At 35.3% G+C, this 24924-nt stretch overlaps 1 protein-coding gene across 2 annotated transcripts in view; it reads right to left on the reverse strand.

The window, feature by feature from the left end:
- Positions 1-24924, reverse strand: part of GPATCH2 (G-patch domain containing 2) — a 123440-nt gene that overhangs the window by 97310 nt on the left and 1206 nt on the right. Inside the window, exons 2-6 of one of the 2 annotated variants that reach the window (XM_013371810.3) lie at positions 17350-18063; positions 12046-12107; positions 3931-4113; positions 2732-2811; positions 1724-1872 (exon numbers count right to left, since the gene is read on the reverse strand). In XM_013371810.3, the coding sequence (XP_013227264.2) occupies positions 1843-1872; positions 2732-2811; positions 3931-4113; positions 12046-12107; positions 17350-18063 (1069 nt within the window). In that variant the 3' untranslated portion in view covers positions 1724-1842. Of the gene's footprint in view, positions 1-1723; positions 1873-2731; positions 2812-3930; positions 4114-12045; positions 12108-17349; positions 18064-24924 lie in introns of those variants that run through there. The other variant, XM_005499970.2, reaches the window with a different exon arrangement.

Genomic DNA, 24924 nt, shown 5'->3' on the forward strand with positions numbered 1-24924 from the left:
TCCAGTGTTGTACGATCATTTAAAAAGTGTTTTGACTCAAAGGCAGCACACTTGATGGCAGAAAGACCCACAAGTTTGTTCAAATTAAGCGACTAGACAATGAAATGCAGAAAGAGCATCTGGAGAAGATCCAAGTGCCAGGCGTGGCTACTTCAAATTGAAGTTCACTAACTGGTCCATAAAGAGCAGCATTCTTCCTCTGATTCTCTGCTCCCACTACTTCTAGAAACTATGGTGTGAAAGTTACTTAAGTTGGCAGTTTCCTTGGTGTATAGCAAGCAATAATCACACTCAGCCTGATTCTCTTACAAGAAAACATTGAAAGTTGGGTATTAAACGCTTTTTGACAGAGGATGATGATATACCAAAGTATTATCATAGCTATTTTGCCTTCCCTAAACCAGTGATCTCTTCAAGGCTTCGCTAGGTGTTGTAATTGTGAACCTTCAGCTAAACCTTTCCAAAAAAAGTTTAAGCACACATAGACTGTATGCAAAGGGCTAACTACATGCTCACATTCCCAAGAGAGAAACTAGACATCCTTAGAGTGAATACAGTATATCATGTGTGTCTTTTACGAAATGTATTTCAGTAGAAAGCTCCATTTATTTTCCTCAGTCTCCCTTTAAAAATCAGTGATACAGACATTAGATTCCTCCGTGTTAAAAAAGAGAAAGTCTTTTCAATGAGTTGAGTCTGCAGTGTTCTTTCCTCAGGATATTAACCTTTCTAAAAGCATCCTGACTCTTCTTCACCGTTACCACCTAATAGCAGTAATTACTTCTTGTTCTCTCTTATCAGGTGTCACAGATATTAAATGTTTCTCTTTTTTTGTCATTGAAGTACCTAAAAAAGATTTTCACCAAGAAGCAATCACTGACAAAAGGAAGCACATGAGCTCTGGTTTATATAGCTGTGTTTGCAAAGACAGACGCAGATGTGCCCACAACAGTCATCAATAAGGTCAGAAAACTGCATCTGAAGAGCCAGCTGCACATCCATCCTACATATGCATCCCTGCCCAAACATAGTAGCTTAGAAGGTACATTCACATGTCAACCTTGTTTCACAACACTATGTAAATGATATATTTAATAACTGGAAGTAACTGAATTATCAGTCTTTAGTAGACAGGCTTGCATTTTTGTTATAAAAGGAACTATGATACCATCTTTATATATAAAATATCATGACTGGAAGAAAAAATGGGCTCCTAAGGACAATCCAGAAAGTGTAGCAGAAAATAAACATTAGGATTTTTTATTACATATATGCATTCACACTATATCTTCATCACTTGAAATTTAATCACCTTTTTACAATTTAGAAGAAAAGGCAGTTTTTAGGGTAGTTAAGCCATGTATCATCAATACCATGAAGCTAACCTATCAGTTATAATAGCTCCTATAAAATACCAGAGTGAAATTGCAATAAGCCTAGAAAATGGGCTACAAATCCCAGATATGCTCAAGCAAGCACTGAACCAAAAATAAAAATAGGTAGATAGGAAACCAAGAACTAGATAGCATTCATCTAATTCATGACCACTAACAGCAGAGATCACAGGCCAAGGTTTTAAAGCATCTTATTCAGTTCCAAATGGCAATTGTTGGACAGAGACTTCAATTATAAAAACCTTGTCTCTTCAAAATGAGTTAAATTTCTACCATGTCCTTTCTATTCTCTCCAGATACAATAGCTCTTAAATTTCTCACAAGCACCTTATTTTGTCTAGTCAAATTAAAATTTGAAAACATTTAATGTTGTCAAATAATAAAGAACACTGAGATTGTGGTATTTATCATGCTGGGATATGTTTATTACAAACTGACAGAGAGTTTCTCAGATTCTTCTACTCTTCCACACAGTATTCTGATAAAAAAGAAATAAAATGTATTCATTGCAGTACAGTTTAACATTTTCATTTTAAAAGTCAAGTCTCTCTTCTCCTCATATTCCCCACCAAATAAAAAATTCTTAAATTCATTACTATCTTATTTTAGAGAAAAGCCAAGGGAAAATCCAATTATTAGATTGTACAAAAAACATAAGGACAGCTGGATTTTTTCCTTCACTTATAAACATTACTCCCAGAGATGAAGACACTAAAAAAACCTCAAACATCTCATTAGTAGTCACAACCTTAGAACAGACTCGGTTCAAAGGAATGCATGATGTCTACGACAGTGCATCACAAACTTGCTATACATTTTCTGCATATACCCTTCCCCCCAGGCCACACAGAATTCAACCAAATAAGGATAGATTTTTCAAAGCAGACTTTTGGGAGAGGAAAAAAAAAAAAAAAAAAAAAATCAGAATTGTACCCCAATCTATCCTAGAATGCTTTCAGTATCAGAAAAATCTTTAACTTTGGTTTGATTTTTATTGCAAGAGGGGAGAAACACGTTTTTCTATACACAAGATACATACTGAAAATGTTAAATAATGTCTCCACACACCTTTTCCTTCACTCGGTTCAAAATAAGTACTGAGAAACACTCTAGTCTATTTCTGCCATCCAAGTACACACAAATATTCCATTACAATAGAATTGCAGTGCGAAGAATCTAACTATTAAAAAAAGCAAACAAAAAATATCAGGTAGCAGTGGCACTGGGGTCTTACTGTTCCATTACCTATCTACAATATTAGCAAACAAGCATGAGAGGCATATAGCTTATTAAGAAAAGAACGGTGCAAATTAGCTTCCAATAATAAAAGCACCTACCAATGCATTCTGGTTTCCTGAAGCCTTCTTTATGTTTCTTGCTGGCATTCCATGAAGATGACTGAATCTACTCTGGAAACCTAAAAAAAAGAAGTTATGAATCAATTTAAGAATATTTCCTATACCATATAACAAATCAAATTCAACATGAAATACCAATCTATTAATCTGACTTCAGTTAAACAAAGACATCTTAATATTGTCAAACATGGTACTGGTGGAAAAAAAAAAAGCACAGAATGGGAAAAGTGAGAGAAAGGATTAGTTGAACATACATTTCTGTGGATATTCTTACTGCCATCCTTGTTCTATGCACAGTTAGCTGCATAACCAGAGCATACTGCACTACAGTAGAAAGTGATTTTTGCATCACTTACGACTTTATTAGTACTAGAAAATGTTAAAGCTGGTGAATATGCAGGGATCAAGTCCTCAGACACAATTCCAAGCCTCTGGAAAATAAGCCTCAAAACAGAATTCAATGCACATAGTATGCAGAGTAGTTTAAAAGGGCTCCTATAAAAGACCTGTATTTGAACAGCAAAAGAAATCCTTGTGGCAGACAGAAGGTACAACAAAATTCTTTGGCAGCAAGCTGAGGTCTGACAACTTCCATCTTTAGACAAGAACGGGTTCCTAGCTGTAAACACAATCAAACCCTGGTACGACTTACCACTGGATACACTGAATCCACTGTTGTCTGAAGTAGTTTAAAGAAGAAGAAAACAAAAAAAATTCTAAGTCACAATCTCAAACCTTGCTCTAAAGGAACCCTTCTCTCTTCTCTGCAGACAACATGGCCCAATCATAAAGCAAAGCAGACAGTCACGCTAGCCTTTCCAACCTTTGAATTAATTAACTTCTACCAAATTCTAAGCATTAGCACAGAAGCAATGGACAAAATGGAATGTAAAAATTCACTTTAAATAACACTTAGTTCTTAATGCAAACATCAAGACAACAAATAGAAGAGTAGGCTATTGAAATGAGCCAAGTTTTACACTTTCTGACTTTTCTGATCACTGATGGGTTTTTTCATTCTTTCTCTCTAATGATATCTTAAAAATGAAATAGTTCAAGGAAACAAACCAGTAACTCCAAGATCTTGTCAACATTTTACGTATTTTGTATAATCCACAGACATCTTTCTACTGTACTGAAGTGGCTCTACAGTTTGCATTTGCTTGATTGCTACTTACCTCTCCTCCCTGAGCGGGACATAAGAGGGAAAGCACCAGTTAAAATACTTTCAAAGACTGGATCAGGCAATTCTCTCTCCAGTTCTGTAGAGTCTTCTTGTTCGCACCATGGAACGACCCCTGTAATTCCACATGCTCCACCAGGTTCATTTTCATGAAACCAATCGCTCTGCTCATCATCACCTGTGGGAGGGCAGTATCCCCCCAAAAAAGAGGGAGGAGCAGCAGAGATAAAAACCAGATGTTACCAGCAATAATGACTCTGACAGGGCAATTACTGCTTTTGTTTTATAACAATATATAACTTCTTTTGCATATATAACAATTACTCATATATAGCAGTTTTATTTGGCAAATGTTTCTCAATACCATGACAAGCATTGCCATCAAAGAAACCACATAAAATGTAATGTTTTAAAACCAATTTACAACAGTGAAAAAACAATAATAAACTAGTTAATCCTTTGGCAATAACTGCAGGGAAATCCATTTAAGTTACTGCACTTTACATATTAACAAAAAACAAGCTTTAATCTCCTGCAGGGAATTAAAAGGTATAAAACTATGAAACTAGTTCTTTGCAGCTGATAATGGTATATAATTAGCTTAATTTCATGATTTGTATGGCAAGTAAAAGGGCAAAACAATCATGAACAGATGTGACTAAATGAAGTTAATCTGATTAAATTCATTTAGAAATAAGTTTTGAAAAAGTTGATTTTAAATGAAAACTGACAGTATCATGTGACTGAGAATTATACTGCATTATACCACAAAACTGGTCATTTTTACTGACAATGTTTCTAGATGCAGTATTAAAATATTTGGATTTAAAGCCAAAAGTAAGACAAGACTGAAAATCTGATCTTAAACTTGGCTCATAATCCCACTGGCAACTGAAAAGAAACTGCTATGTTTGTTTTAAAACATGTTCTTTTACACGAACCAGGTAGTTTTGGAAAAGAACAGAAAATATCTTAAGACACGGCACGTTTCCTTTCTTACTTACAAGAACTAAATTTCAAAGGATGTGCTCTATATTTTAATTCTACTTCCAAGTATCCAAAGCATGTCTCACTATTTCTGCATATAAATTGTTTGGCATTTCAATTTTTAATTAGGCAGGACTAAGCAAGACACAAATATAAGATTTATTAGACAATTTTCAAGAACAAAAAGCATTCATGTAAAATTTCATTGCCACTCCATCCTGCAGTGGGGAAAAAAAAAAAAAATGAAAACCTGAGCCAAAATTTGAGGAAAAATAAAATTCAACACATTTTCTCCAAATAAATTGTTCCAATGAAAAGAATACTTCAAGACCAAGCACAAGTTTAAACAGTTGTAAACATTCATGAAGATAAGTACTTCAAGAAAATATAGAATAAGGGCCCTCACTGATCACTTGCAGGTGAAATGTGATCCTTACATCTTTAATGACCACTACTAACGGCAACATTTGCAGAGACTAGAGAACAGGAATTTTAGATGAAGGGAAAACAGAAGTGCAAAGAGAAACATAGGTCCAAACAAGACTTTGAATTTCTTTGTGCTCCTGACACATTTCAGATTACTCTCTATACTTATTCTGATCCTCAGTTATAGTTATGACATTTCACAAAGGCGTTCACAACTAATTCTATCCTTGTTTTGTTACAGCCACATATGGTTTCTTTGGAGGATGTCTAAGACTACTAAACAGTGGCAGTGGTGGAAGGAGAATCCCACCCTTTCATTAGATTGATCTCTGGTTCTGAATGAAATTTGAATTCCTTTGTTCAGATTTTCCAAACTTTTACGTAGATAAACTTTGAATATTTTGTCATAAGATCAGAGCTCTAATAAGGAATACTATCAGGAACTCAAAAGAAGTCTTGTTACACATAATTCAGCTATGAAAGTAAGCAGAGAATTCTGAGATTGGGTTTTGCAATCAGCTCAAGGACAGAAGCCTGTAAGAGGTGTGCAATACAGTCTTGAAACAAAGAGCTAGAATTTAAGACTGGGTTGGTGGACTGCACAATAAAGCAAACAGTGGCTATGGAAAACTGGTATCTTCACTATATGCTCAACAATGGTTCTTTGTGAAAAAATATAAAGTTACTTTTCCTTTGTGCGCAATAAGAATATTATTATGTTAAGCAACTATCTGTTAAGACATTTCACCTGTTATGCTATTGTACACTTCCCTAAGCACTTACGTTGCTTACTGACAAAGGCAGAATAAAGGACTTAAGATCTGAACACTGTAGCTTTTCCCACATGACAGCAGAATCCAGGCATATCTGGGTTTTAGCTTCCTTGTCTATATACGTTAAACAACTCTGAATCCTTTGACTATTTTCAATCATATTATTACCTAGAGGCAAGCATAAGCCTGTGACTACTATTCTTATCCAGGTGAAAGTGCCCACAGGTATTTTGTTCCCCAGTTGCTCCACCCTGAAGAGATGCAGTTTTCCAAGAGTCAGGGAAGATCACTCCATTTGGTGGATTCCCAGCCTCTTACATATGTTACAGAGTAACACAGAGGCCTCCAGCTCAAGAGTTTTGTAACCAAATACTTGAGCTTTATCCTACTAAATCTACAGCTCTGAAAAGGCAACAGAATCTGTAGCACATGTGAACTTCTCGGAATTAAAAATTCTAACTACTTCAAAAGATTCACTGCAGATTCCTGTTAAGGCTGCTGAACCTCTACTCAGCACAAGACTAAAGCAAATTTTCATATTCTTCCAAGCTACAGAAAAAGTAAAACCACCTCCAGATCTCCAGAGACTGATGTCTGAGTCCATGCATTCTTCTAGCCATATATTTAAAATACAACAACCTTGTTTGTGGGTAATGCTAATGCTTCAAGGGATTACTTCAAAGCAATTTACATTCAATTATAACTATACTGATAAAAAAAATAAAATCAATTTAAGTCTCAGAAATGTCAACTTCAATTCTAAAATTTCAAGGCACTTCAGTTCATGGCTTATTTATAAGCTTTCCCCTCTCCCCAGTTACTGTTTCTCTAATTTTCACTTCTGTACTATTGAGTTTACATATTTATGTAATTATCACTCCTTCATGTTAAATTACTTCTCTTCCCCTTTAAGAAGTTTAGAAAATGATTTATGCAGGCTTCTTATGGTTCCCCTATGGACACAAACCCCATTTACATCACCATCACCTTCATGTTCAAAATATCTTCACCTGAATCTTATTCTAGCTATAGCAATGCAGGATTATAACAAACAGACTTTCCACTGCAAACAGACAGTTTTTCCCCTTCTTCCTCATTTTATTTCCAAATGGCCAGACTACCCTCCATAGCAGTCACATGTGTGTGTGATTTCCTGTAACAACCACAACCTACTTTGAGGGCTACGGTGAAGAGAGTTGGGCATCAGTGTCCCACAAGTATCGCTTGTCACTGTGCTGCTCCATTACCCATCAATTCACACACAGAGAGCAATAGCATCCTAGGGTATTCTTTGCTATTCGTGTGCTACTCTCATTTCTATAACCAGTTTCTTGCTTTCTAGGTTAAAAATAAACAAACAAAATAACACCACAAAACAAAACCACTGCTAACACCTCTAATAATCATTAGGTAACATGGGAAGACTCACTATAACACACACTGGTAGTTTTAGGAAAGCAGGAGCTTAAGTTAACCATCCACAGAGGCACATTGCAGGTTGCCCTCTGCACTTTACAGAGCCAGCTTGGCAAAAACGATAGCAGGACACCATTCAGACACCATTTAAACAGCTAGTTCTTCTGATTCAAGCAGGAAAACTTCACATGAAGGCATTCTCCCACCTGCTTGTCCAACATAACATCATACCCTGCCCTTGGGTAGGAGGACTGCACAGGTGTGCCATTAATAAATTCGACCAAGGACAACACATGATCTCAGCTTTATGTTCACCTCTGCCACAGCAATCCACATGCAATATTTAGGATTTCAACTATTCGGGTCATATACAACAAGTTAATACTATTTTTCACCTGCAAAGACAAATTAATTGGTCACAACAGTCCAAAACTGCTGGTGATTATACCTGGTATTGCACATTCCACTTATTTTATATATGGAGAATGACAACCTGACACCTGCAGTTACTGACATGTTATACAAGGTCCAAATTAGTTTCCCACTACAGAAGACAAAAGGATGGAATTCTCATATACTGAGTCAGTAGTGGGTCATCTTCATAAAGGACACAGTAATGAATATATGTTTAATCATAAAATAATGAACAGCTATCTTTGAAAGCTCAGCCACATCCACAGTGGAAATTGACATTCCCTGACCTTCTCCAATTTTAACTATTTAACACTTAATTAATATAATTTTTCCTCCTACTTGCTTAGATCTTAAAGGACATTTCAAGTGCTGCACGTCATGATTTAAGAGGTCTTAAGTCAAACTTTGAAGTTCCCCCAGTGTACTAGTAGGTGTAGATGGACTAGGAACACAGAATATAATGTTTTATTTGCCATAACCACATTATACAATTCATTAAAGAATATACTTGCAGTTTGACATTTTTTTTTCCCCAAAACAGCAATAATACCAAGTAGTGTTCGAATAATGTTACACTTTTGTTAACATTGTGTTGAAAGCTTTACTTAAAGCACTTTTAACTTACAAAGCACACCTGTAAAGTGCCTTGAAACTGCAGATGATGCTACTTGCTAAGCCTACAAGAGAGTTGTATTATACATTGCAATGTAAGATTAGACATTTTGATTCGAAACTCTTCTTGCAAAAGTTTTCTACACTGGGCATAACACCGCTTATAATTAAAGTCTGTAATAAATGCAAAACAGCCTGTAAGAATTAACTTGAGGTTTGTTAATAGTTCAGCAGCTGTCTCCTTCACTGACTGTACCTGCACTGAGCATCTTCTGTGATCTTTAAGCTTTTGCTGGACAACTGTACAGGGTAGGCAATGTTTCACAGAAGAAAAACATTTGCCACACTGGGATTGGAAAGCATTGGGTACTAATCACTTCTGGCAAAAGGCAATATGACAGAAGAACGAGGCACAACGAAAGAGCTGCTTTTGCCCTCTCACATGACCCAACACAAGCACCTGGCTAACTTGGGGAAAGAGGACAAGCATGGCGCGGCTCAGATGAGAACATCATAGGAAGAGAACAAATCAAGCAAAAAGCTACGAGACTGTAACAGAGGCAGGCTGGAAAGGAAAAGGTTATAAAGGTTTTATAAAAAGGTTAGATGGAGCACCACATATTAGAAGCTGGACACAGGATTTAAGTCTTGGCAACTTTATCTTAGCAATTGATGACAATTAAAATATATCTAGCAGTTACTCCACTACTACGCCCACTTATAGCTACACGGGGCTTTCTTGAATCAAATTATAAAAGCTGAAAGTCTTCCAAGAGCCTGTGCACAGTAGAGTACAGTTACTGTGAGACAATTTACTTCCATTTGCTTTCTGAAACAATTTTGGGAAATCTTAAAAGTTGCAAGGTCAGGCACTCTGAAGTTCAGAACTAAATATTCAACTATTTAACTGACTTGGCCAACTGCTTGAAGAAATGGTGGCTTTTGATCACTCTATTTCTAGAACGTCTGTCCCATAGGATGAACATGTTCTGGGAATTAATTAGGGTTTTATACATAGTATTTTTCTGCAATATGTTGTTCTTAAACTCAGAGGCACAAAATGAACAAATATTGCCCTGGAGAACAGGATTGTGCCATCCTTTGCTACCCAAACTTCTGAATGATGGCAGGCACATCATTTAAACCAAGTATTTCACCAGGCAGCATTAATCAGTCTCTGGTTCTCCACTTGACTTAGCCGGAACATGAAGTCAGAAGTGCAGAAAATTTGAACTAAAAATGAGGTCATAATGCTTATGTTCTGAACATCTATCCTGGAGGAGGGACACCGGGACGACAGGAGTCAGTCTAGCTTTTAAAAACAGGCCAGTTCGTCCCTTAATACTTTTCCATCCTCTCCTCTTCCAGCCTTGTTTATCTCATCTAGGCTTTGCCTTTATCAGATTTATTTTCTCCTACTTTTTTTTTTTTTTTTTAATTTTTAATGTGTCTTACCTGAGCTATAAATCAATTAACAGAGACAAAATAACCTCATTTTCATAAAGCAAGTACAAAGATAAAAATCACTAGCATTTCCTTTGGGGGAATAAGTATTATTAGAAAATTTTAAAAATTGGTTTTGCAGTAGGATCTTTGATAGCAATTTCATGGAAAAGTTCTCACAAAACCAAAGCTATAGCACAGATATAAGAATGTCTGAGATTCAGTGCAAAGCTAATGGTCTTCTGATCACAGCAAGGAAATAATTAGTTCAAAGTAGAGATTAAGAAAATTATGTTTTGTCCCAACAATATCCTTCCCAAGTTTAATTATTGTTGTTCTTTTATGTTTCAGAATATTATTTCAGGCCTAAGACTTTCAGCTTGAAAATTAGAATCAAACTGAATCAAGGTACAAAAATCAAGCAGGTAAAAATAAGAATTACAGTTCTATAGTAAAAAACAAACACTAAAACGGTAACAACACACCAGTGAAAGAACACTGTTGTTCACCGATCCCTCCCCTTTTCTCTTCCCATGAAAAATATAAGAAAAACAAAGTAAGTGTACATTTTCAACCATATTATTCAGAGATTTAGATAATTTAGTTCAGAATTTAAGGACAAATATTGATACAAATATATCATAAGTGTACTTCCAAAATTTATGTAAACATGAAATGTGGTAGGACATATTACACAAATATACAGGACAAAAGTTTTAAAATTTCCAAGCCAAAAGAGAAATGTATACAAGGAAGTAAAAGGAAATCCTTTTGACATTCTGATATCAAAATACTTTTCATCTGAAGTTAAAAGATCAATCTAAACTTTCAAAGAGAGTCTAAATTCTGCAAGAAAGCTATGTGTTAGCACAACTGAAAACAGATACCCAGACTGGGAGCTACAGTTTATGTAGTACAAGTTACTGTTAAGCAAGGAATGTAACACCTGTTTTAAGTCTCCCTATTGTAATGTTAAAATTGAAGATAGACAGTAGAAAAAAACAACAACAAAAAAGAAACAAACCAAACAAAACCAAAATAAAAACAACCAAAAAAACACCCAAAACAAAATAACTAAAGAAAAAAGCCAAACCAAACAATAAAAGACACATACAAACACCACCACCAAGAAACATTTCCTTTAACCAGAATCACTACTGTGGAAGGGGTTGAGATTTGTTTTCTTGCACACACTCACATAGTCTGTGGCAAACTGCAGAAGAAAATAATCTCAGTTACCACTAACTTGAAATTACCGACAGAAAAGCAAGTCTTAAATCACCTGAGAGTCTATTTTTACCTCATTTTTGTATACTGTCAAAGACAGCAGGTTTCTAGTCCATGAGATGGGCACTGAGATACTAGCATAATACAGGTAAAATGTGTTGCATTTAAAGACGGTAAAAAACATTGAAACTGAAAAAAAAGTCTTATATTTCCATCCTTAATAGTTTTATCACATAAAAACATGAGGGAACATTATGCATACTGGAAGAAAGCTTCAAATTTTCACTGCATTTTAGAGTAAAGAAAAATTTTTGAGGAGAGACTTAAATACCATGCATCTTCTAATCTCAATCTTAGACTGCTGGAAAAGTAGTTTGTTTGAACTACTTTTCAAGCAAACTACTGAATGAAAAAGAACTCTAAAATCCTGCCATATCAATTTAGAAGAAAGAAAAATAGACGCCTCAAAAATATTTTGAGATGCAGTATTATGATTACAAAGTCTTGTCAAAAAATTGGAGCAAGTGAAGAATTAAAACTTAGTATAGATAACCTTCTGGAGACACTCATGTTGTAAGTAAATTTACTATATTACAAAGACTACTTTTCAAGACAGCTTTTGACTAAGTCGTGGATTCAGAACAACCCCTAGTAACATTTCAAAAAACCCAGAAAGCAAGCTACACTTCCACTCATTAAAATAGTAATAGCAACTGAAATATAGTAATTAACCTACGAAGTAACTTCTAACGCTTACGGAATTTCAACTGACGTTGTTTGAGGGGTGGAGAAGGGAAAGATTGTTTCAATACCTTGTCTTCCCTCATCATTGGTAAACAAACCAGCATCACTGCTGCTCAGGCTGCTGGATTCACTGTAATAAGAGAAAGAAAGAAATAGATCAAAAGAACAATTGATCTTTCAGTCGTAAAATTTTAAGGAGACAAGGCTGTGATCAATTTGAACTTAAGCCCAACAAAGATCGAAAAGAAAATAGGATGATTTTTTTTTTTAATCAAACTGCAAATATCCTAGTTCCATTAACTACAAAGCATATTATTTTTGGCACATAAAACCAGAGGAATCTAATGGTACCCTGACAGTAAGCCAGATGTGACTGCAACGAGGTGCTGACACAATTGATGCATTTTATTATGTGCTTCCATCAAATGCTCACTGCTTCTTTCTTATGCTGTGCAATTCAGCTTGATCCTGGAACACCACTGCTCAATAAAATAGGAAAAGTCTCAATCAAAAGCAGCCTAAGCCTTCCTTCAGCACATGAAATATTAGAGTCTGAAAATTGAATTACCTCTCTAAGCATCATTTGCAAGTATTCTGGAAAAGACACTGTTTGAGGTTTCATGACATACGACTTGGGAAGAAAGAAAAAGTTTTAACAAAGGTAGCCAATTACATCAAAATAAAGATCACCCTGAAGAAAGTATGATCAATGATCATAACACCAACAGAAAAAAGCAAGTTACAGTTTACTTTTCTATGATTTCCAACATGGCCCTAAAATTAGAATGTATGTATACAACATGCACACACTTCTGTCTTAATTCAAAGACATCAAAATCAATAGGTTGTGGGGTTTTTTTTGCTGTATACATAACTTTACAAACAATATTCCATGTGTCTCCAAATAGCAAAACAGACTTGTCTTTTAATAACACAGATCACGATTCATTGAGTTTCACATTAAAGGATTTTTTGTAAACCTCTTATTTCAATTTGTTGTCCAATAGAGTAGATCTGCTAAGGAAGCAATATTCTCACCAAAACTTAATCATGTTTTATTTACAGTGAGATGTAGAACAATTAAAAAAAAATAAATCAGTTTACCACAAAAATTCAAGTATAAGTTATAAATACTACAGCTACTCTCAAGCTTCCATACAAGCTCTTTTTATAAATACTTCAGGTCTGTTTACCTTTCTACACTTTCTACACAAATATTAAAACAAATCCTATACTTGAATTTAACTGGTTTCAATTATTTTTAGTTACTTTCTAATAAAAAAGTAGTTTTAATTTTCTAATAGATAGGAGACTCAGGAAAATTATTTCCTTTTACATGTTAACCTCTCACAAAAATAAGCCTCATTTTTAATGCTTGTAGTATAAATTACATAAAATTGGTCTAATTTGTGTTTAATTATAAATATATATTTGGTTTTTTTATCTTCCTTTGGGAGGCATCCCAACAGGATTTGAAAAATGATACAGTATCAAGTGACAGGAAGCAGTTATTTTTTTCCCAGAAGAATACACACAGAGCTTTGTGCTTGAAGATCTTAATCTTTGCTGTATCCTCTGCTTATCCATGTTTTTACTGTATAAACAATACTTACACCACCTTTTATACATAATCTAATCAGAACAAACTTAAGCACTTGCATAGTTGCCCTAAGCAGAAAAAAGATGACAGGCAAGCAATGAGAATGGAACCATCTCTGATGGGCGAGACAAAAACTTGAACTTCCTAATGTTGCAAATGCTAGTAACTTCTTTCTAGCAAGCATTCCATCCTCACTTGTAATTACAATATAGATGGCTTTACTGTCCTTACATTTCATTACGCACAATTTTACTTCACACTCAAAGAAAAAACATCCCCTTTCCACAGATTCTTCCTGTCCATTTGCTGTCTAATTGTACTTTTTAAAATGCAAGATGGAAATCCTTCCATCCTAGTATTTCAACAACTCTCCCCACTAAAATTTCCAATTTTGAGAAGTCTCCTTCCTTTTTTCTTTTTTTTTTTTTTTTTCTCTCCGACATATTTTAATTGTGAAATATTTCTTACTGAAGGACCACCAAGTTCATAAAAACATAAACACCTAAAAATATAAAAGTTACACAGAATACTTTTTTTATTTTAAGTCAAACAGTAACACTGGCATATCCATGGCAGCCACAGTGTTCATTCTCCCAAGGCCACAGTCAAACAGGGCAGGGATTACAGCAGAAATAATTGCTACATGGCAGCCATTTCACTTAATAAATTCAAAACCTCTGGAGTTAATACATTAATGTCTAAGTACATGAGAGCTGTTATGACAGAATTTATTTCCAGTTTTAATATCATTTTGCACTGTATACTGCCAATTCCATAGCTTTGTACTAAGAATTCCTTTCCCAGCATGACTTCCAGGAAGAGGAAAAACCCACAGATTCCTTCTAGTCCTATAAACCAGGGTATGCAAGCCAAAACCTGGAACAGCTCTGCTATCCAAAAAGCTTTCGCAGCCCTATTTACAAATCTGTTGGAAACAAAGAAGAAATATTTTTTATTATTAGTCACTGTTACTAGCAAACTGTTTCATAACTTGGTTTCAGACAGACTTGTGATTTCTTTACTGACCAAGCCTGTTCCCAAGAACTCTCACTGGCAGTCTGGAGGGTGGGTGGGCAGCTTCACTGCTGCTCTTTCAAAAAGGGAAAATGAAATTTCTCCTCTATTTAGTCACTTAAAATGGAAACAATTACCAAAGCTTGCAGGAATTAAATGTCACGTGGAATTTCCATGCATTGCAAATTTGGCTTAAACTGACCAAGGAGCTAAGCATTGAGAATACGGGACAATGAGCTCTGATCACAAAAATCTCATTTCCAGTGCTCAAAACCAACATCAAAGGAATTAATCTTTTGGGATCATTTAGATGCTGACATTTTAAGAGCTTTAAGACTCCTCCTACTACTCCTGAAGCCTGCACTTGAAAAAGTGTTATTGTTGTGTTTGGTATTTGAACACACACAGATAAAAGACTGCAAAAGAAGTGTCACTTCAAATATATATGTTATTTTGAAGTAATTTCATGTATACACTGAAACCTTCTCACCAGTTTTAGATCACAGCAATTTAACTCCCATCAAAAAATATTGGCTTTGTTTTGTTTTTAGAACTTCTAAAAAAATCAATCCTTGTTCTTGGAATAATTAGTAAACCGTAGGCACACAAACATACAAAACTAGAAAATATTTTAGACTTTTTCTTTCTCCTCTTCCAACAAATGCTACTGAAGCATGAGTCTTGTCCAAGACGCTTCATTATTTCTCCATATCTTGTGCAATCTTACAAAACTCATGTTCCCTTTTAAAATCTGAGCTTTTAGAACACACACTGAGTTTGCTAGGTGTTTCCAATTCTTCTAGCTAAATGACATCAAACAATAAAGGCACTATTGTACTTAAGTAAAGCTAGTTTAAAACAAGTTAATATTATTCACATACAAAATATTCAGATACAGTACGCACTTGAGAGGCTTAGATATGGTGGATTTCTAATCACATTTTGGAACACAAGTTTTCTAATTCAGTGGTGTTCAAGCCTTTTGGTACAGATGACCATTGCAAGAAATTCAGTAAAATCACAACCATGTGCATGAGCAGAAAACACTATGAAGATGAGAATGGTTTTAGAGGCCATTTATTGGGGCCAGCAACAAACATTTCAAGTACAATTTGAAAAATGACAGCATTTGGTGCAATAAAACATGAATTATTTTGAAGAGGCAGATGAACTTTTAAAATCAATAACACTTATTTTGTTGAGAAAAAAGATTATATATATATATATATATATATATATATATATATATATATATATATTTTCAGACTGACCTGAAAGTAGTACCCTTTTGGGAGCCTACAACGGGATTTTTATATCAACCACTCTTCACCCAAAAATTAGCTACAGAATTTTTGATTTGGAAAGCTGTTACCCTTGTAGTATAACAGAAGATCTTTTACAAATAAAGAGGTGACAGGAGTATGGACATATGATAAACCATGCAATGGTGCCTAACTCCAAGGAAAATGTAACCATCTGTCTTTATGTACCAAACTTGGGGAAACAGATTCCTGGTATCAAAGAGGGAAGTCTTCTAAAGGCTTCCTGGCAACACACACTCCTGCCTTGCATGTCAAAGTGATTTGCCTGAAGTTACACTGGCAGCCCTTAAGGACTGCTTTCTGCTCTAGTAATTAAGGCATTAGGAACAATCCGCAAGACTCAGGATCCATTCAGTTTTTCAGCTGCTTACTGTCCACACATGAGGGACAAAACCAGTATGTAACAAAAAGACTTAAAAGAACTTTTCCAGCAATAACCAGTGTTAGTCACTTACCACTAATGCTGCTATTGCAGTAAGTAACTGATCTGTCTGCTCTGGTCAAAGTCCCTGAGTACTCTCTGTATCTTAATTCTACCTCTCCAGTAAGGCAAACACTTCACAATTTATAGATACAATGCCTACAAAAAAACAGGGACACTAGTGCTGTCAAGCAACTGGCCAAAATTGTGTGTTTTAATATGAGCCTGTCTTGTCAACAGTTCTGCATCCAGAACCAGGCATATGAAATAAACATAATCAAGCTTACCAGGCCCTGCAGGTAACATCCCTTATGTGTGGTGGAAAAATGACTTACACCTTACTGTGTTGTCAAAATAGTACTTTGGAAACAATTACCATTGTAGTATGACTGCTGTCTGGAATGGATGGATGAGGTATACTGCCAAAGGGTCATCATTCCCCTATTTTTCTAATAGTAAGCTCAGGTGTTTCTGAACTGCAAATTGGTTTTTGCATTTCATAAATGATGTATATCCTTGGCAACCTGCAGAGTCTTTATGCCCATGACACATCAGAACATACTGTCTAAATGGTGACTCTAAACACTGACAACCTTCCTGATGAATAGAGATAATCAAAGCAGCAGTGTCTAGAAACTAGAAAAAAGAAAACACCTTAATTTTTGTCTGAGAACTGTCACCAGTTGAAAAACCCAGAAAAAAACATTTTAAACTTTTGCACATTTTGCCATTTTTAATCTTGAAACAATTTAAATGTATTATTTCAATAAACTGTTTTTTTGGTTATTCCTCTGCTACATGACTCTATTTCACATTGAATTCCTTTAACCTGAGCATCTCATAGGGTTTAAAAATATTACTTTAAAAAGAGTAACCTCTTAAAACAGATATGACAGATGATAGCATTTTAACTCTGAAATTAAAGAAAAATCCAAAGACTGCTAACACAAACAACAGTAATAAAAGCCAAAAAGTATTTTCTAAAATTTCTGTAAAAATGAAGAGAAAGAATAACCTGTCACTCATGTTCTCATCTGAGCCTTTTTGCTCCTCATACTCCATTTTATCCTTGTTTGCTTGGTTCACTTCTTCATTTTCTATAACTACTCCTTCATCCAAGATTTCTGGTCCTTGTCGAGATGCAGCTACTTTTCTTTTTTTCACTTTGCTCTTGGAAAACTCTTGGTGTTGGTATGATTTATTGTCATTGTCCATTTCTTGATCTCTGTTGTTATCCTGCTGTTGAGTTATTGTCCGTGCATTAGCGACTTCTGATGGCAGATCTATTGCCATCCGTTTTACCTTTCTTCTCCTGCGCAAAGTTCTGTTTCCCAAACTGTCAACAGCCAAATCCGGTTCATGCCACAGAGGTCTTTTGCCTCTAATGTTATTTAAGTTTGAGGAAGGCCTCCGTTTAGCAACCAACAACTGATCATCAGAGTCACTGTGGTCTTTCTTATTAGTATGATTCTCCCTGTAGTCCTTGTTTGATTCTTCTAAACTGGAATCAGAACCCTCACTTAAGCAGTGACCAGTCTCCCAAGGATGATGGGTTGTAAATGAACGTCTTTTTCGTCCCCTCCTTTTCCTTGCCTGTCGCTTTAGAAGACAAGACACACTTCGAGAATGATCTCCAGTATCAGCAAAACCTCCTCTGGCTTGCTCTGAACTTTCTTCCAGTGCCGAAACTAGATCGTGAACCAGCTCCTCCATGGTCCTACTGAAATGCCTATGTATTTCACAAAAAACAAACAGAAAAGCAAGAAACAACATAAGAATCTCAAGGGTTAAGTGTGAACTTTATAACAATTTAACCTGCCAAAACCATTTTAGTCACCGTAGGCAAGGTAGTCTTAATGTCTTATCCTTCATACAGAGAGATAAAACCTTGCCAACTGGTCCTACGCAATTTGCAACACATCAACACATCAGCATATGTTCCTTTTAAAAGGTATCCTCCCAAATTTCTGTTTTGGAAAGGAGAGAGGAGAGTAGTGGTTTAGTAGTGGTTTTTTCTTGTTTGGGTGTTGTTTTTTTTTTTTGTTTTTTTTTTTTTTTTTTTTTTTTTTTTGGCGGGTAGGGAGCACATTTTAAACTTATGGATGCGAAATGGAGCATATAATATTCCTCCTTGATAGTGTTTGAGGGAGTTCTATTTAAGAGTTGTCATAATTATCCTTAAGAAAATATTTTGTTATCTCTTAATGCTGCGTAAAACCTAAAATGAAGTTAAAGCAGTAATTTTTTGATAGTGTATGTCTTTTTTAATAGATACTAATTCTGTCCTTCCAAATGGCTGATATTTGATTTTTTTAAAATATTGATTCAATGGAGTGATATTAAGTTGAGAGAATACTCTGCTACAGGTAACTCTAGAGTATTACACACAAAGTTTCCTACCACATGTAGGCACTCATTCATAGAATCACACATTTGTGTAAGGAAAAAGATCCCTAAATACACACACTGTCTGATTAAGGCCTTATCCTTTACATGTTTTGCTCCTTCCTGCTCAAATTTCACTAGCATTTAGCACATTTTTAACTTAGTATGCTTTGGTAAGTTGACCCATATTCACATGAACATAATTATGAAAGAAAGAGAAAACGTCAAATGATTGCTGCAGAACTTCATCCTCCTCCGAAGGCTGTGAACCTTCTCTGTAACCACCACAACCAGGTTCTCTCATCAAAGCATCAGAAGACCTCTGTCATTGAGGTAAAGCAGAGATTAATGTTCATGCTCTTTACTACATTACACGAACTGATAAATGTGGAAGACATTCAGTAAGTTATGTATAAGATGTTTAAAAGCAAGACTCTTCAATTTGTTTCATAGTATAAAATAATGAAGGGATCCACAAATAGTTTTCTACCCATACCAGCAGAGACATACATGTGGAAAAAATCTGGACACATAGCACACAGGTTCCCTCTCTCACTTAACCACAAACTTTAATGTTAAAGGTACTTGATGGTGTTGGCTGAATGGACAGTCATGACCATAAAGTACACAAATTTCAAATATTAGTGGTGGAACTAAAGAGCACATTTAAGAAATCCAAGCTGGTTATGAAATATCTTACCTAAAGAAATTAATATTCTCTTTTTAAACATTTTTCAGAGACACTTAAACATTTCAAATGCAAGATGAACAATAGCATGGAGAGAAACACGAGCTCATTTTGGATTCCTGAAACTAGTGTCACTTGCATTTATTTCTCATGTCTCTTCTTCTGTCTTGCTATAATCTCTAGTCCTATTACTCCCTCTTAAACTAAGATTTTCTTTGGCTCTTAGTACAGCAGAATCATCATATTATCTTGTAAAGAATGAGACAGCCCTAGAAGAAAGCTATACTTCTCCTTAATCCATTTGGTTCAGAAGAAACAAAACATCAATCACATGAAAATACTTCTCAGAAATAAGAGCATCAATACAGTAGGAAAAGCAGTCCAAATGAAGCAATAATTTTCTGACAATTCAGAGAGAAAGAGAAAAGTGGAAGCAAATGAACCCAGAATTTACTTCGTAGAATCAAAACTATTTAAAACTAATTCTTAAAGTTTTCAAAGTTTCTGCAGAGAGTTTTCGGGGTGTGTGTGGATTTATTACTTGGGTTTTACTTGGGTTTTTTTTTGCTTGTATAGTAAGAATTCCAAGCACCAGCAGAAACAAGTCCAGGTATATTTGTACAAGGTTTTTACACATGCTGCTTGAACAGAACCCACACTCAGCTCTTAAGATTAACAAGTTTCTGCTAACATGACAGAACATGAACTAGCATATATAATATCTGGAGCACAAAGTGGAAGGAAAGACAGGGACACTAATGTCTTACATCTTAGTTTATGATCAATTTGTGCACCCATATGGATAACCATATCACTAAAATCAATGTAGCTCCTAGAGTGGGCATACCATTTTACTCCAGATAACAGTATAAGCATGGTACTAAACTTGCCTTAGTTCTATAAAACACTTCAAGATCAAACACAACATATGCAGCTGGATTTATATAGTTAATCTAAACTTGCCTCTTGAATTCTCCCCAAAATATTGTCAATACAGATGTTGCCAGGTCAAAAGATAAAACTTAAGAGAAGTGAACCCCCTTAAGTGTTTTTTTAAGTGATAATATGATTCTTAAAAGGCCCTGAGCAGTAAGGCACTTTCCATCAAACTCTAACTTCGAATCTTATGCACTCCTGCAACTCATCTTTCCTACTGAACATCAGGTCTCTTCTGAACTAAGATCTGTACAGGGCAGAGACCTTGTTTACCATAAACATTCCAGTCATGGTCTCATGTATAATATAACTGTATCCTAAGTACATTATCTCTTGGATGGATCAGACAAATTAATACTACACTTACTTCAACATATTTCCTTAGGATTATGAGAATTACTTGATCAATTTGGGACACTGGAAGCCCCTTTGTAATAGATTGAGAATACAATACACAATTTACTTCAGCTTTTTATTCACACTGCACTTTCAACATGCCATTGGTTGATATTAAAACTCCTTATCCTGAAATCCCAAGAAATCTCTTTTGATTGATTTTACTGGAGCTCTCATTTCTCTTCCTATAATTGAAGAAAAAAAAAAAAATGGCAATAGCAATTAGATAGAACAGTTAATCTGAAACCTGCCTCCGAAATTCAAGAGTGTTTTTCTATCACAGCATTATTTATCAGACCAACTCAGTTTTGCAACTTTCTACATTGTTCACAATCAGCTGTCAAGCTTGTATTCCAAACCTGAAGTAATTTTAATCATCACTGCAGATATTACCGTATCAAAAATATTTGCACTTCAAATAGGCTGAAAAATAACTATAGGAAACATTAAAGGAATTACCAGCGAGTATCAACTGCAGTCAGTAAGATGAAAAATTTCAAAGGCTGTAACAAGGAATGTAGAACAACATATTGAGATACATAAAATATTAAGTTGAGTCGTAGTTTAGCATGACTCACATAAGGCTATAAAAATGCTGTTACAGCAACAGCCCACAGCTAGCAATAAACTGTAATGTCTTCACTAGGAGAAGATTCTGTTTTACTACAAGAAAATCTAGTTTGTCTACACTGACCTTTACGTTCATCTGAAGCAATTTTAATGTAGTTCACCAAAGGCTGACCCATTTCCTCTCTAACCTGTACCAGAACAGACCATAGAAGTACTATTGCAGGAAACAGTATAACTGCTTTCACCTACTACAAAACAGCTCACTCAGCTTGCGTTCAGCATTTATGTTTGTATTGAAACTCCTAATGGAAATAACGGGCACTTGCTTTTTCAGTGAAAGTCAAGTATCATATTTGTTCACTTCCCACCAAAAGCATATAATAACGTAGAACTCCAACTGCTCACTAAATATTTAAAAAAACCCACACACTGATGGGAAAGCTAATTTAGTTGCACAACTCATAAAGAGAGGCAATATCCCTTACTAAACCAATAGCTGCATTTACATTTACTTTCTAGTTCTATACCTTTCCCTCTTAAACAGACATGGGTTTTCTTGCAGCTAAAGTTATGCTGCATCTGTGCCTCATCTATTCTGAAAAGACAATTATTTTTGCTATTTTTAGAACCCAACTTGATCACAAGCTAAGAGGACAAGAAAAATCAAGTAGCTCCTTGAAGATGAGGATTATAAAAGCTGACTTTCTATAATCTTTTCCCATACGGATTCTCTGATGTCTCGTAACAGCTGTATTCACAGTGTACTTTTATTTTCAGACAGGTGCTAATTCAAATCCCATTTCTCCACCTCAGAACCACAAAGCCTTGGACACATTAGTTTTGATATCTCTGCTTTATTGACGAATATGACTGAAATTTGGATTGGACAGGTATAAGTACTTCAGAGGGAGCAGCAGATAATAAATTTCACTGCCTTGCCTAAAGAATTTATGGATTCGAAAAAAGAGAAGCCTCATGGTTTTGAGGATACAAAAAGGGGAAAGCAAAACAGAGCAATACAACTTAGTTAAAAATATTATTAATAAATAGCTAGCAAGATGTGATGGTAGATGAAGAAATAACTGATAAACCCATGTTAGATCAAAGCTTATAGTATACATCAGAAACAGAAGTTGTGCCTTGATTATTCAAACTCACCTGTCATCAAATGGCCCATCACCAGGGGACACAAAGCATCTAGCTCCACATCCACACCTAATTATATCTTTAGACACTGTCTGCTGCACAACCAAAATGCATTCTACCTTGTACCAACCATTGCTGGGGAGCACAACAGCTCACTACAGAGCTACAGAAAATCCTTCCACTCTGAGGATCCTGCCCAGTGCTTCCTGTAAAGACTAAGAGCCAACACACTGGCAAGACATTCAGAGTAAATTGGATTTGCAGACCAAAAAAAGCTTAATACAAATCTAATATTTGTACTATAAAATTTAAAAATGTGACAGTGTTAGAACAGAAACTTCCAGAAATTAAATGTGAGAAAACAATTATTTTGAGTTTCATATAAGATAGTGTGAACACTTACAAGAATTGAGGACTCTTGAGACTACTTGAGAGACAACTATATCTGAAAATGGAAAAACAATCCCATAATCCCAGGCTATTTCTCATCTTCAAGGTATGCCAACTCTCCTTTTTAATAGTCAGTTATGTGCATATATAAATCAGTTTCACAAAACAATAAACATATAGGAGGAGTTTAAAAAAAAATGAAGATTTATGAGTAATTGTTTTACAGTTAAAGAAAAAACTACAACACTTGCTGGAAACTTCTATGAACTCTTTCTATGTCAAATATACAGTGCTAATACATTTAACTGTATGCAATTACCAGCAACATTTTATTCCTCTAATCACACACTACACATCAATTCTTGGTAGCAACTTTGCATTTGAGAAACTTCTTTAGGCAAGTTTTGAAATTTCCTTATATGTGTCCTATACAATTAAAAGTTATTAGTATTTGAGGAATGAATGTTATTAACTGATTATAGTGTAGATCCCCCTAAAATTAGGGCCAGACAAACTTGCAGTAAGCGCACATGACTTTTCTATAACTGCTGTTTATCTAAGAAGGCCCAACAGTAAGTACTATCCAGTCTACTCACATATAACAATGAAAAAGTGTTCAGTATAGAGAAATGGTACACAGTCAGAAAGTTGTACTGCTCTGTTTTGCTTTCCCCTTTTTGTATCCTCAAAAACATTAGGCTTCTCTTTTTTTTGAATCCATAAGCTGACATGAACTGCATTTAATAAGGCTCTAACACAAATGAATTGGTCAGCCAGAAATGAGATTTGGAGCAACTTCTCATGAGAGGTAGCAATTCTTGCAATCCCATTGCTGCCATTAACTGATATGCTTGCCCTTTTCAGAAGTATGACTTCCTTAATTGACAAGATGGAGATTCACATGAACTGTCAAATGATGGTAATATGCTATAGCACCAAAGTCATTATCGAAAGAAACAGAGTGCCCAGTAAATACCTAAAATGCAAACAATTCCTAAATTGTCCCACATATTCCCAATATACATGAATAACATTCAGCTTCAAAGGAGCTTTACCACCCAAAGCGAACATACTCTGCAGCTGTTCTGAATCTACTCACTCTTTAGGGTTTTAATGTTTTTAGAAACACCAGTTCTTAATTTTCTACATCAAGTATTAAACATCAAAAAAAAGTATTTTCCTGCATCTAACTTGAATTGTTTTCCTTTAACAGACAGCTTCTGAAATAACTTATACATAAGGAAAGAGAGCAGCTCTGAGGAATAGTCAGATTTTTAACAGTTCTTCCTTCAGAACTGTTAAACTAACAGTCCCATAGATAAGATTGCAGTAATTCTCTCTGTACTGAATTCCTCTGGGAAGTATATTTGCACAAGCAAAATCATTATAGTCAGATGACAATTACAGAAGAATATGCCGAATTCCCATACCTTGGGTTGCTGAACACTATTGTTAAAACCTCTGGAACTAAGTTACTTTATGTAGACACAAAATAGTAAAATTTAAAGACAAATGACAAATTAAGTATATAATAACATTCTCAGAGTACAGATAAAAGTTGGAAATGTCTTCAGCAATGTTCCTACTGTATGCAGCATTAGTACTGAATTAAAATTACTTCTGTCAGTAGAGCATACTTCATTCTCTGCAGTGTCCTGAATCACATCAACAGCAGTAGTTACATTTACACCAGGCAAATTTGCATTCCCAGCAATACTGGCAAACAACTAGCAAATATATATCATATGGGCAAATAAAGCCCCTCTTTGAAAGCCTTCTCATTTAGAAAAATGTAAAGAAGCCATGAAAATACCCACAGGAAAAAAAGTGTTGGTGTCAGCAGAAGTGAAGGAGGAATGTAGTTCCCTACAAAAGAAAAATCAGTGTGGAGCCCTTCTCTTCCTCTTCTCCCCCAGGAAAAACAAAACAAAACAAAAAATCAATCTCAGATCTGGGAACTCGATTGGCAGGTGTACATACCATAGCCTCAAGGCCTTCAAGTATCAACATTCAAGAGAAAAAAACCACAAACATAAAAAAACCCCACCATGCTCCTCTCCCCTTCCGTTAATAAAAGTG

This window comes from Columba livia, chromosome 3 (assembly GCF_036013475.1).
Source record: "Columba livia isolate bColLiv1 breed racing homer chromosome 3, bColLiv1.pat.W.v2, whole genome shotgun sequence".
In the NCBI taxonomy this organism is placed as follows: Eukaryota; Metazoa; Chordata; class Aves; order Columbiformes; family Columbidae; genus Columba; species Columba livia.